General features: G+C 41.1%; 1 protein-coding gene across 8 annotated transcripts in view; it reads left to right on the top strand.

Annotated features, from left to right (window-relative positions):
* The first annotated feature begins 822 nt into the window (after positions 1-822).
* PEX5L (peroxisomal biogenesis factor 5 like) overlaps positions 823-13,981 on the top strand; it is a 100,599-nt gene continuing 87,440 nt past the window's right edge. Inside the window, exons 1-2 of one of the 8 annotated variants that reach the window (XM_054283121.1) lie at positions 823-1,040; positions 1,942-2,038. In XM_054283121.1, the coding sequence (XP_054139096.1) occupies positions 2,018-2,038 (21 nt within the window). In that variant the 5' untranslated portion in view covers positions 823-1,040; positions 1,942-2,017. Of the gene's footprint in view, positions 1,041-1,941; positions 2,039-13,981 lie in introns of those variants that run through there. The other 7 variants (XM_054283119.1, XM_054283125.1, XM_054283124.1 and 4 more) reach the window with 7 other exon arrangements.

The raw sequence follows: 13,981 nt of genomic DNA on the forward strand, positions 1-13,981 counted from the left end.
TGTTTTCACCTGGATCTAAACCTATAAATTGAGCACAAAAAGTGAAACCATGGTGATTCAAATCTGATAGTTTCACCTAAGTGCAGTCACCCTTTGTGAAATTTTACAGTAATATATGTCTAACATGTATGGACAATCCCAAAGATGTATTTTAAGCTCATCAGCTCCTAATTGAGGTTTTCAAAGCAGCTTAAGGGATTTAGACAAAAAAAAATATTCATTTCTTCTTTCCTTTTGTCACCAATACATGGCTAAACTCCTCGGCTGCTCTGAAAATCTCAGTGAGCTGGATATGTATTCACTGGATGTAAGAGAACTGCCACTTTTGCTATTTATCTAAAAGATAAAACTCTTAAGCCTAAGTGAAAAAAATAATTGGATAGATTTTGCTTATGCCATCACTGAAGACTTTCCGAACTCATGTTCTGCAAACCCCCTTTTTTTTAGCTGAATGGGAACACTTCAAAAAGGTTTTTTAGTCAGCTGAAATGAGAGCTGTGATGATACAAATGTGCTGCTTTCAGGATAAGAAATCTATTTTGCATTGCTCTAGTACAGGAGCATGCTTAAGGCTGGATTGCTCTATCAAAAGCATCATAAAGTTTAGTGTAGTTTAATAGTGAAACTTGAGAGCTCAGAGCCAAGAAATTACACAATCTAGCAAATTCCAGGCGCTGGAGGTTTTCTGTGCTACTGAATATAGACACACTGGGTAGGACAGAAATTTACGATGAAATTGAAGCAGCTGCTCCTTTTAGCAGATGGGGAGTTTCAGGTTTGAGGCGGCAAAGTAGAGAAAAAAGCTGGATCCAAGATGATGCAGGTGTCTCCTTCAGGATTTAGCCAGGCCTGTTGTGCCAGTTTACAAGGTCAGAATTTTGCACGCACGGGCCGGTGCCAGATTTTTGCCTATATAACGGCGTCTTTGGCAAGCGTTGAAAAACGCTACTAAGCGCTACTACCAAGCCAGAACAAGAGTCTCCTGACATTTTCTGGGAATCGCAAGAGACCACGTTCGCTCTCCATACGCAGAGCACAAGGTAGGGCCCGGTCCTTTCGCTGAAACCCGGTTAATCGCGGCCGAGAGCGCGGCGCTGCCGCTCCCGCTCCGCTCCGGGATGCGCCCGCGCCGGAGCCGCTCCCTCCGCGCCCCCTCCGCTTCCACCCGGGGAGCGAAACTCTCGACCCGGTGCCACAGCCGGGTTTTGCCGGGTCCTGCCTCCGGGACGCTCCGATTTTTGCTGTGATGCTTAGCAGGTTTTTTGTGGGGTGGTTTTTTTTTTTCCGTGTTGTTTTGTATTTTTTTTCTTTTAATGACTGCAGCGAGAGCCGCCAGCCCTGGCGGGGCGGTGGGGCCGGGGCTCCGCGGCTGCAGCGGGACCCGCCCGGCGGCCGCGGGGCTCCGCGCGTTCCCTGGATGCTGCGCGCTCCTCCTGCGGAGGGAGAGAGGGAGGGAAGAAGGGAGGAGAGAAGGAAGGAGGAGGAGGGAAGGGGGGCGGGAAGGAGGCCGGGGCTGCCGGCGGGAGGGAGGCGGGGGAGGGCGGCCGGGGCCGGGGCCGCCAGGCCGGGGCGGCTGCCGCGGGACGAGGCACGGCGCGGGCGGGCGGGCGAGGCCCGGCAGCAGCGGCGGCCCCGCTCCGCCCCGCGGCTCTCCCCGCCCGGCCGCCCGCAGCCCTGCCCGGGTCCGCCCGCCTGCCCAGCGCCCCCGAGCACTGCCCTGGGCAGCGCCGGCACCGCCTCACGGGGGAAAGCAGGCAGCGAGGCGAGAGGAGGGCGCCGAACAGCTCTGGCTTACTAAAACCAGTACAGGAGCTGCCAGGACAAATTTTGCTATTTAGCCAAAAATAGCTCGTTCAGGGTTAGGCTTTTTTTATTTTTTTCCGTTTTGCTTTTTTTTTTGTTTTTTCCCTTTTTTTTTTTTTTTTTTTTCCTTTCTTGTAGTGGAGCGGCCGGAGCAGTGCCCCCCGCGCAGCGCGGAGCCGACTGCCGGCCTGAGGGCAGCCGGGGGCCGGGCAGCATGTACCAGGGACACATGCAGGTAAGCGGCCGCGCACCGGCGGCTCCGGGCGGGCTCCGGGGAACGCGGCTCCGGGAAGTTTCGGTGGGCTGAGCGGAGGGGAGATGCCACCCTGGCACTGTGCAACAAGTGACCTGGTACGGTGTGACCGTGGCGCTCAGGGCCGGAGGGAGCGGCGTGCCCGGGGCTGGCGCTGCTCGGCGGGGGTGGATGGCAAAGGGGTTCTGTCAACTTTGTAACTAGGTGAAGTTCTCTGTGTGTTTTTCCGTGTGTGATGCCTGCTTGTTCAAACAGATCCAAGGGAGTATTCCAGGGCAAACATTGTTATGGCATGCTTTAAGTGACACATGTCTCCTGCCATCCTCTTGATGCATCTCTTCCTGTATGTCAAGTGAAGGGCAAACAATAAGGGAAAAGACAGAGCACTTGCTTTTCAAAATCTGCAAAGGTTTCACAACACACTCAAACTGTCGATTTGCTCAGTGTGTTGTGTTTAAAGGTGATGAATTTCTATTCCTCCCTCCCCACACGGGATGAGGATTAATTTTGCTAAGCCACGGAATGACTTTGTAGAATGAATTCAAACACATGGCAAAGAGACTTCAAGATTTTAGGCAGAAATCTTGTCTGATGATCCTACTGATCTGTTGCCTTGGCAGAATACACCCCTCCCTGATAAAAACATTCCACTGCCTTGGACCTGATGGCTTTAACCTTGACTCCCGCTCTCCTTCACATGGCTCTTCCTTGGAAAGCCAGGTCTGTTTTGAAGGAGGAACTATCAAAGTGGAGTAAAGGTTTTCATTGATCTCCCAGATTCATCCCTTTGCTTTGACCCAATCTGGCTTGGTGTTCACTGCCAGGAGCAATCAAATGCTTTTATCAGGCACCAGCCTTGCGTGTGGTGTTAGCACCGAGGCTGTTCAGAGGGGAGCTGCAGCCTCGGGAGGTGCGAGCTGACCACTTGTGTTGGGTGTGCACAGCATTTAAACCCCGGCTGAGCGGTCTTGGGGACAGCAGGAGTGTCAGAGCCCGGGCTGGGCACAGTACAGAGGAGTTAAGGCAGGACTCTGACCCAGCACTGCCTTCCAGAGCTGAATGACACCGGTTACTCTTTCATGTTTGAGTTATCTGGTCGCGGCAGTGATAAATAATGTGACATAACACTGCTTAACAGGAGAGCAAACAGGTTTTCACAGGAGATGTAATCAATAGAGGGAGTATGCATGTTACCGTTTGTTTCTGATAATAAGGTTAAAACACAAAACCAGTCCTATAAATAATGCTGCTGAATGGGACATTGCCAAATAGGTATTTACATCCTTAAGAAAGCAGATGTTCTTTGCTGTGAGTGACATCTTGCAAGATTTCAGTAAACATACAGCACTTTGTAAAAGGGAATCTAATGGAATCTTGAGGTGTCTCACAGCACTGTAAATTTTGTGAGTCATTTAAAGATTGAAGTCAAACTTGCAATAGGAAATAAGGTCAAAACATGCAAATATGTTGTGACTGATGTACACTTTAATTTCTTCTTTCAAAATATTTTTATTTTTTTAGCTCAATTAAATAAATTTTATATATATATATAAAGAAATTAAATAAATTATAACCAAATTTTCTTAAAAGCCGTACTGAAGTAAAAATTCTATTCCTGTTGAATACACTTACAGTTTTTAAAAACAAAAGCCCACCTCGGTTCATCATCCAAACTTTTGAATATATTTTTGTCCTAACAGGAAGCATTAATGAGCTTCAGATAACATCTACAAAGCTTAAAGCCTTAGGAGAGATTTTCATGTTTAGTATATCCTTAATTAGATCCTTTAAGTGAGTCAGGCAAAGACAATAAAAAGCTCATTTCTTTGCAATGAGATGATCTACTGTAATGTTGATTAAACCGTGTTAGAACATAGGCTAAGTTACCATACAAATACATGTAAAAAAAAAGAAAAATGTCAGCACATTTTAAGCATTATAGGTTCTTTCTTACTATCCAAGACTTCTTCTAAGACTTTTACTAATTTAGGAAGAGCTATTTGCTATTACCTAAAATAAGGTGAACCATAAACCCATCCCAGTTTGGGTGGATCAAGTCAGACACATAGGTCAGCACCCTGGACTCCTAAGCAAAAATGATCTGATTTTTAAAGCACTGAGGCCTTAATAGAGCTTACAGTTCCTGAAGAGAAGGTGTTTAGCTGGGTAAACTGCACTGGGTACATCCAAATGCAAAGTGATGGGCCAATATCCAACACCTGATCCTGCACGCCTTAGAGCAATCGCTCTTCTGAAATTATTGGGGTTAAATGTAGGATCTGATTTAGAATTCCAGTAGTCATTCCCTTTTTGCGACTCTTCTGTTCTCAGATATAAAAGTAAAATCTGCAGAATTAATTCCATAGTCCCCTTATTTTAAAAGAAGCTTGCAGAGCCCCTGTTTGACTAATAACCTGCTGTAAGTCAGCTAATTCTTGGAATACTTCTAAAAGGGGAGAACCTTAACAACCGTAACAAGGTAATAAGCATAATTACAGAGATTGGGGTTTTACCTATCTTGGAGAGGCATCAATCATTCTCAGCTTCAGTGGGGAATTTCTGACTAAGCTCAGTAAACTGTGCAAGTGTAGATGAAATATACTTTGCATTTAAGCCCTGCTGAAGTCCACCACTGAAAGTACTTTACCACATCAGGCCATAATGTGTGTATCTCTTCTTAATTTTTTGTTTACAGTACAGATTAGGTTTGTTGTTTGGTTGGGTTTTTTTTTTTTTTCCAAAAGCCAGAAAATCACTTTGTTTATTCCAAATACCTAGGTTTAGATTTTCTCCTTACTGGTTTCTAAGTGAAGCCTCACAACACAGGAATACTAAAGAGGTCCTAAGCTAAAATTCCAAAGGCATTTTAAAACATCTAACAGGAGGGTATGTCCTGCCTTCACATTTCCAGGTGCCTTTCTGTAGGATTTGCTTTTGCCATCACTTGTGCAGCGCATCCATGAGCAGCACTGGGATGCAGGGAAGTGCAGTGCCACGGGAGCTCTTTCAAAGCTGTCTCACCATCCTCATGAGATAAAGCCTTTGATTTCTCAGTGTTTGCTGGCTGGGTTTGCACAGTGACCTCAGGGACTGCCCTGGGTCCTGAGGCAGCAGCTGCCCCTCCTGAGCCCCGGGGGTGAGGCTTCTGCATGAGAGAGAGAACTTCAGGTGAGGTGCACGGGTTGTTTGTCCACCAATGTACAACCTCAGTTATGTAAGAAGTCCTGTTTAATTCAGTAGATGTAGGCTCTGACAGGATGGAACCTGATGGATTCAGGAGCACACCTGGGATTCACAGATAAGGCAGAAGAGCCAAGTCTAAATGCTGAACTGTACAGGTGAAAGAGAGTATTTGTCTCTCAGGATTATGTGTGCAATCCTGTGTGTGTTTTCCATCTTCAACAGATGGAAGCAGAACATAAGCTGAGTTCAACCCCCAATCACTGCTCTCAAATTGCTGTCATTTTAACAACCAGTTATAAGATGTTTTAAAGTCTTTACAGTATATTATAGACCTGGTACCAGTCCTCCTGTTGACTTCCATGAAAGTACTATAAATGAACAGGGGGCAAATTTCAGTCGCAGAACGGGATTTGCACAGCATTTGGCTTCCTATGAAATTCAAAATAAATGCTTTCAAAACTGTTTGCCCTGATGCTGTATTTAGTCAGCCTTCCCCAGCACAAATGCTTGAACAGAAGAAGTGCTTTGCCAAATGTTGGCATGGGGTTTTATATATGGCAGTGTTATGTTTTGAGATGGCTTAATTTAGACAAAGCAGAAATCTTGACCACACAGGGGTATCAGAATTCCTCTGGCACTTTTTTGCAGGAGCAGCCTTGTTAGTCAAGATGCCTTGGCCAGGTTCCAGATCAGATAGTTTGTCTCCTAAACTTTTAATTGCATAGGCAATCAGCTTCATGCCCTTAATTCTTGTGTTGTGATATTTAACATTGTGCCGTTGGCATTTCCTATTTACATGAAATGATCCCTGTTAATCATTCCCATCTAATTTCAATTTGTCAAACACACACCTATATGTTTGTAGAGGGTCTACAAAAAATTATGTGTACATGAAAATTCTTGTGAGTTGGAACCTCAAGGGCTTCACATTTTTAGTGGGCATGAAAAGTATTGCTAAATATTTTATAAAAGGCATTTTTGCACTGATTTCTCAACATTTAAGACACAGCTAAGTGACTGAGGAAAGAAAAGCAGAACAATCTCAATATGAGCTGCAGATGCAAATCTCATTTTGGTTTACTTGGAAACCTATTAAAAATATTTCAACAGTGTTGGTGACACTGCTACCTAAAATAAATAAACCCCAAGCTATTAAACAGTTGTGAATTAAAAAAAAATAAATAATGTGCATTTTCACATTAATAAAATGGCCCACAAAGAATATGCACAGTGTAAAATTCAATTCATTGCTAAGTTGAATCTCTGCTCAGCTGTTAATACCAACATAAACTTAATAAGTTCAAGCTACAAAATTTTAAAAATCTGGGCACATGGCTGGAATCTTAACTGATCTCTAGTGGTGTCTGTGAATCATAACTCCTATCCTACATAAAATTACATTATGATAAGCTGATAATATTTTATTATCACAATTCTTTTCTAAAAGTACTCACAGCACTAGGGAAGTCTTTATGGTGGTATGTGTTCCATTTTGCCTTGATATTTCCCAGTATTTCAGTAGCAGCCCTACCAAGTTTTGAACAGCAGATTATGAACTGCTTGTAAATTGAAAAAAGGTAAAACTAATGAGCTCACTTTCATAGAATGAAGTTAATTCAAAGAAAGTAGATGATAAATTGCATTTGGCAAAGGCACAGACTGAGACTATAAAAATTGTGAGCATTTGCAATGCTGGTAGAGGAAGCGTTGCTTGAAGCTTTTGAGTAGTTTTATAAGAGCATAGTAGAAAATCTTGCAAAGGCTCAGAAATTCTTGGCTCATGCTGTATTTTTACTGGATGTAAGTTAGGAAGAACTTTTACTAACTAACTAAGGATCCACACCTCTATTCTGGAATTAAATTCATTCAGAAAATAGAAAAACAACAGCCCCTACATAGTCCCTGTCATATATTAATATAAATGTTAGTCTAAACCCAGTATATAGCTTTCACCAAAGAGGCACTGTTTACTCAAGAACCATGCTGTACCTTATGTTTTTAATCTACCTCTATTGTCACAATTTACTGTGCAAAGGAGAAGAATAAAAGTCAGGATACAAGTCCACCAGCTGTATCAGGATGAATTGTTCTAATAGAACAACAAGCATGAAAGGATGGAAAAAATAATTCATGCAGAAATTTAGACTTTAAGAAATGCAGTCTCATAACTTGGCTTTAGATTATTTTGTAATTTATAACAATCTTGTTTCTAAGCAAGCTTTAAAAAAAGGGGCATTGATGTACAAACCAGGTCCATTTAAAATCCTCTATCCAGCTTGATTTGCTACTCTTTTTGCAAATGTTGAAAATGAAAAAGGTAAAAGCATTGAAATAGTACTTAGAATTAATCTACCCGGCACACAAAGTACGTATTAGTTGTTTGTATCACAGAATCTAATTTTGCACAGTCTGCTTCAGAAACAGGTGATGCAAAACTGAGAGAAACACTTGTCTACCAAATTAGAGTAATGGCATGTAAACTAGGAGGTGACTTTCTGTAGCTGTGGATTTTCATCATTGTCCAGTAATATTTCTAATAAAATGCCTAAGGATCATAAAGACCAAATTCAGCAATTTTTTCTGCCAGGTTAGAATTATTATAAACAGTCTAACATTTCATTGCTCTGCTCTCAGGCTTTTGAAGTTCTGAGTCATTGGTGCGTTAGTTTTACTTCCAGTGGTTTATTTGCATATAAATAAAGTAAATTCTAAAATATCAAGTAAGTGAAACTCATTATACGCAATGGAAAAAAAAAATCCATGTCTCATCAGTTTACCCATGCCCAAAAATACAAATCACAGCCCAGAGTTTAATGTTAGCCCCTGAATGGATTTTCCCAAAGTTTGCACAATTAATCATGTATCAGCATTGCTGCAGTTCCTCTCAAAAAAACCTTTTTGTGCCAAACTTCTTTAGGTTGGCATAGTAGATGTAAGCATTACGTTTTCTTCCTCTTCTTCTCCTCTATTGCCTATCACGACACTTTGATTTGCCACTGCTGCTCCTCTCACTGTCCTGGTTGCTGATTTTCTCCTCCTTGCTGCAGTTTTGAAGGCTTTCATGAGAAGTTTTATCTCCTGCCACGTTTGTGGTGTTTTCCCTCCTGCTGCCCAGGGCAGAGCAGCCAAATCAGCACCCGTGGCTCTGCCTGCAGCAGGGGCTGGGTCCCCTCTCAGCACCACTTGGGCACAGAACAAAAGTGTTCCACAGCCAAGTTCTGCTCACTGATTAGAGGGAGGTGAGCTGATAGTGGAAAATTTCTCACTGGCAGAGCTCCCTCTTCACGAGCTGAGTGAGGGTTAGGAAGCAATAGGGGACTCCCATGAGAAGGCAAGTAGCCAGCTTTAAAAAAAACACCTGTATTTTATCTGTTTGCAGGGTAGACCTGTGCACATAAAATCACTTTTCTCACACGCTTCTCTATTTTGGCAATCCCTAGGGGAAAAGAGCCACACTAAATAAAGTGTTTGTGAGTTTCCCTGTAGAATGTGGAACACTCTACTGCTTCATATTCTCTTGTCTTAGAGCAGTCTGCTGTCTTCTGGTTCATTTGTGTTCATGTTCATCTCATATAATTTCCTTTTTATGCCTCTTACCCCAATGTGGATGTTGAATACAAGTTACAAACACTTTTGGACAGCATTTTTTAATAAAATATGCATTTAGAACAGAGTAACATTTAGTGTACATTTAGAACAACAGCAAAAGCATGCGTGATAAGGAAAGTGCAGTACAATGAATTTAGACAAATTAACTTCCTTGATTACATTAGGACTTTGCTGTTTTGAGATACATAAATTTAGATGCTCTTGTCCACTGACATTTAAAAATGAGACCTTCAGAATTATTTTGACATGCATTTACTATCAATCATTTGGCTTTATAGACTTTAATCGTTTTCAAAAGCTGAGGAAACAAACTTTAAAATTTGCCTCACCAACATCAGAGCCAGCTGTATCTTAACCTTTATATCAGTGTATCTAATTTGAAAGTAGACTGTTGTAAAAAACACAGTAATTTGCTTCCACGTCTTTTTCATGTTAATTTCTGTCTTCCCGATGTCACCAGTCGGGTTCAAAGCTACAGTGTCAAGCAGTGAATACAGAATTTCCTGGATAGGGGCAGGAAAGCTGTCACAAAATGCATTTTCAAATTCAGCATTTTCTGACTAGTAGGTGTATCAATAAAAGGTCCAGGAACTCTTACTCACTGTTAATTAAAAATCAATTGAGGGGAAATACTTGCCCATTTAAGCTTAGCCTGAAATACAGAAATATGATTCTCAATAAGTAATGCTGAATATTAGAGTTTAACTTCACAGAATTTCCTGTGATCAATTTTGCTAATATTAATGTAGGAATAAACAAAGACTATAATCATAAATAGAAGCTTTTTGAGTATTTCTGAGTATTATGTAAAACTGAGAGTAAACATCACATTTTGATAGGTTAGTAATCTGTCTGAACCTCTTAAAACTGAAAAAAAAAATCACATTTTAAACAAAAGAACAGATTAATATTATTTATGCTAGGTAGGAGATGACCTTAGTCCTCAATATGGCCTTGGACACCATTGTTCTAGGAGTAATGGCAGAAATGTGACAGAAATGATTAATAAAATAAAAAATACAGCTTGACATGTGTCTCATCAAAGTGACAGGTTATTTCTGCTGTCATTCATGGAAGTTTAACAAGGAATATAATTTTCCAGTTGCAGGCTTGAGATGTAGATGACATCTTTCATCTTTTGCTATTTGTTGTCTAACACTCCTTTTAAGAACCAGGACAATTTTAAGAAGGCTTTGAAAAAGGAACACAAGAAAGAATGTATAATAAAAGAAAGAGGGGAAGTTATGATGTACAACAGAGAAAACGATGCAAAAGTATGGGAAATAGGAAATAAGTGGATGCTGGTTTTGTTCTGAACACTTGATATTATCACTCTACCCAATCCAGGTAATACACACAACATGACAAGTTATATACAGCTGGAAGAGATGCAGAGGATTGCCTGAACCTGTGCAAACAAAAGAAATCATAATTATTAGAAGACAGGTAGATACTACATGGAAAAGTGAAAGAACAATAATCCATGTAATATTCACAAAAAAGGATTACATGCTGTTCAGGAAAGGCAGAAAAACAAAGGTGTTGGTTACATTAAGAACCTGGACCCAAAGAAAATGAGCAAAATTTTTTTAAGAAGGTTCACAACTAATATTTTCAATTTTTATATTGTTGAGGTTATGCCTTAATACAGAGTATGGAGAGCACACGGAGGATGAAGATAGTCCCTCATAGGCAGAAGGAAAAAGTTGCCTAAAGCAAAGCTTATTTAGATCTTAGAAAAATATTAAAGTATATTAAAACAATCACTGGAAGTTTTTTGGTTATCTCATGAAAAAGTGGGAGGAGAAGTAAAACATACTCATAGTGGCATCTGCATTATGGATAACCCAATTTATGGTGCAAAACCAAAATGTTTAAGAGGGTATGAATTCTTCAGCTATTACAAATGTGTTGGAGACTTGATAGAAAATATGTTATAGTCTAGTTACAAATGTGAACAGAACAACATAAAGTATACCAGATTTAAGATAAGGTGAGAAAAATGGTAAGACAGCTAACAGCCCAGATACCCATATGGCTATCTGTAATCTTCAAGGTTTTAGGGAACAGATTTCAAGGAGAGCTAAACAAACGTAGAGGAAAAAAAAAAAAAAATTGTCAGGAAAACATAATGTCAGACTAACCTGACAGCATATTCTGTTATCATAACTGGAGTTTTAGGCAAGAGAAGTATAACTGGTGTGATCTATATGATTTTTGGTAAGCATTTGTTAGGGTGTTACAAAAGAAATTATTATTGAAGTTGGAGAAAGTAAAGAATAGCACTAAATCTGTAAAGAAGGCAGGAAACTTGTTCATGGGGAAATGAAAAATAGAGCACTGAAGGAAGGACTGTCAGACTGAGGAAAGTTTAAGAGGGAAGGATTTTGTGGATCACTGTTGGAAGTGGTTGTTTCTGATGTTTCATCCACAAACACACAAGAAGCAGGAAGATGGTGACTGCATTTGTTGATTACTCAGGGCTGGAAAACATTGTCAATATTGGGAAACATTCAGTACTGCTGAGCTGCAGTCACCACACAGAGGGACCTGTCTGTACTTCAGCAATAAAAATACAATTTCATTTAACACTATCATCAATAACAGAAAGCCTACCCTATGCCATGGACTATCATTTAGGAATTACTGAGAAAAACTACTTGCACACACATAATGACTGCAAGTTGTCGATAAAATACATCCATAAAAAAGACAGATGCAGATCTAGTTTTAGAAGACTTTTTTTCCAGAATAGTCAGGAAAATATCAGTGCCAGTTGACAATGCCAGCAGCAGATTTTCAGTTGAGAATCTTGTACAGAAGAGAGGCATGGAAACAGCTCCAAAGAAGGATGATCAAGGAGAAGGGAAAGTCTATCTTGCGAGAAGAGACCAAAAGATTTTGGCTTATTTCATTGAGCAGAATGACAGCTCAGCAGGACCATAATCACAGCATGTAAATGCATCAGGGAGATAAACACCAGATATGGAAAAAACCAAATTAGCTAAGAACAAAACTGGCACGGAAACAAATGGATATTAACCAGCTGTGAATAAATTTAGGTTGGAAATTAGAAGAAAGTTTCTGATCATTAGAGCAATCAAGGCTTCCAATAGCCTTCCAACTGGAATAGTGAAAGCAAAAAAAAGAATTACTTTTAAGATGAAACATAGTCAGTTTCTGAAAGATTTGGTATGACATGCTGCCTTTGAGACCAGAAGATTGAAGCTCCAAGGAAGGAACAGCACCTTCCTTGTCTTAACAGAATCACAGAATGGTTCAGGTGGATCACCTGGTTCAGGTGGACCACAGTGGATCATCTGGTCCTGCTTCCTAGCTCCAGCAGGGTCGTCCAGAGCACATGGTACAGGATTGTGTGCAGATGGCTCTGGGGTGTCTCCAGTGAGGGAGACTCCACATCCTCTCTGGGCAATCTACTCCAATCTGCTCCACAGTCACTGCAAGGAAATTTCTTTCTCATGTTCAGGTGGAACTTCCTGTGCATCCATTTCTGCTCATTGCGTCTTGTTCTGTTGTTTGGCACCATCAAGAAGAGCCTGGTGCATCCTCTTGACCCCCTCCCTTTAGATATTTATACAAGTGAATGAGGTCCTCTCTCCATTGCCCCTCTGAAGTTCTCTTCAGAAGCCTTTCAGAAATTGCATTCTCAAATTTCTGTGACTTCAGCAGAAACACACCCTGAGTCTGGTTCAGAAAACCCAAAATACTCAACATCAAGAAGTCAAAAGTCTTCCTGTTACAGCTGTGGAAGGTTTGACTGCATTCACAGTTTGAGTAACCTCCTGCTAGGAGACCCACACAGGCAGTGACAAATTTGTACCACTTTGCCAAGTCCAAAACATTATTTTGAGTAGAGCTGAGTTCTAAAGTTTGAACATTCTCTCTGCCAGCTTTCTTATCAAGTCTCCCACTCTGCTGAACTCATGTTTTGCTTCGTCTAAAACCTTTACAATCAGAGGAAATGTATTTCCCCCATACAGCTAAACTCAATGGCTCGTGTTGGAGACATTGAAGCCTTTCACCACCTCGTATTCATGTGGGCACCTAGGGCTGGAAATCACCAGCTGTGTCAACATTGTGTAACAGAACGCTTAAATGTATTTCAATAATAACCAGATTTTGTGTGAATGAGGATATAAACTAGAACCGTCAGGACCAGCAGGGATATTTTCCCTGGCATTGGCTGAGTCAGGAGTAAGCTCTTTTTCTGTGCTACCACCAGCTCACTTTTCTCTCCTGAGCTCCAGAAACAAATGCATTGGTTATTATTTAGCGTATGTGGTCTTAAATAAGAGATCTCTGTTTTGCAGTCCTAGTCAGGAAAAACTGCTGAACTCACTTTGGACAGTTCTTTTGGAAGGGATCACAAAGCCACACCTTAGTGTAAGTGCTCCTTCCCTGTACTGAGTCAGAAAATTACTTCTGGATTGATTCAGGCTCATAAAGGTATCTCAGGATCTGATTTCTGGAGTTCCTGTCCCATCTCATCTCTGTGATTTGCATCCCACAATGTATCAGGGAGACAGACGTCCCTGAACGCTCCATCACAACCTGATAACATCACTGCAGCCTTGCAGCTCTTGGTCATTATCAGTTCTGTACTCAAGTGTACTGGGCATCACTCTGCTACTCAGAATTTCAAGACTCACACCAGCAAAACAGTTTGCGAATAGGTGAGATCACTGGATTTTGGCTAGACAAAGATATGCAAAAGCATATCACTAAATTTACTGAGTAGAGGAATAAGTTTTTTTTCCTGCCATTACACAAAAAATGAATTTTTTTTTTCCAAAGTGTTTTATAGTTGTCAAAGAGAAAGCAAATTTCACTGCCTTTTTCTCAAGTAGTCACTGACAAATACCAGAAATAAAAAATTCAAATAAAACTTCAAATAATTTAAGATTAATTCTTTTATTTCACTTGGGACACATCCTTACCCATGTGATTTTCATTTTATTACAGTGTCAAAAAGCAGCTGTGAGAGGGGCCAGGCAGTTGACACACATGGCCCCAGGTGCTGGAGCACTTCATTGGGAGGAGGAATCTGCCAGAGGCATCCTGAATATCACTGTGGTCACCAGCTGCTTTAACAGCTGGGATAAATCTCAGCCT

The sequence above is a fragment of the Melozone crissalis genome, unplaced genomic scaffold (genome assembly GCF_028551555.1).
Source record: "Melozone crissalis strain CALT ecotype California unplaced genomic scaffold, PUWL_Pcris_2 ptg000034l_1, whole genome shotgun sequence".
In the NCBI taxonomy this organism is placed as follows: domain Eukaryota; kingdom Metazoa; phylum Chordata; class Aves; order Passeriformes; family Passerellidae; genus Melozone; species Melozone crissalis.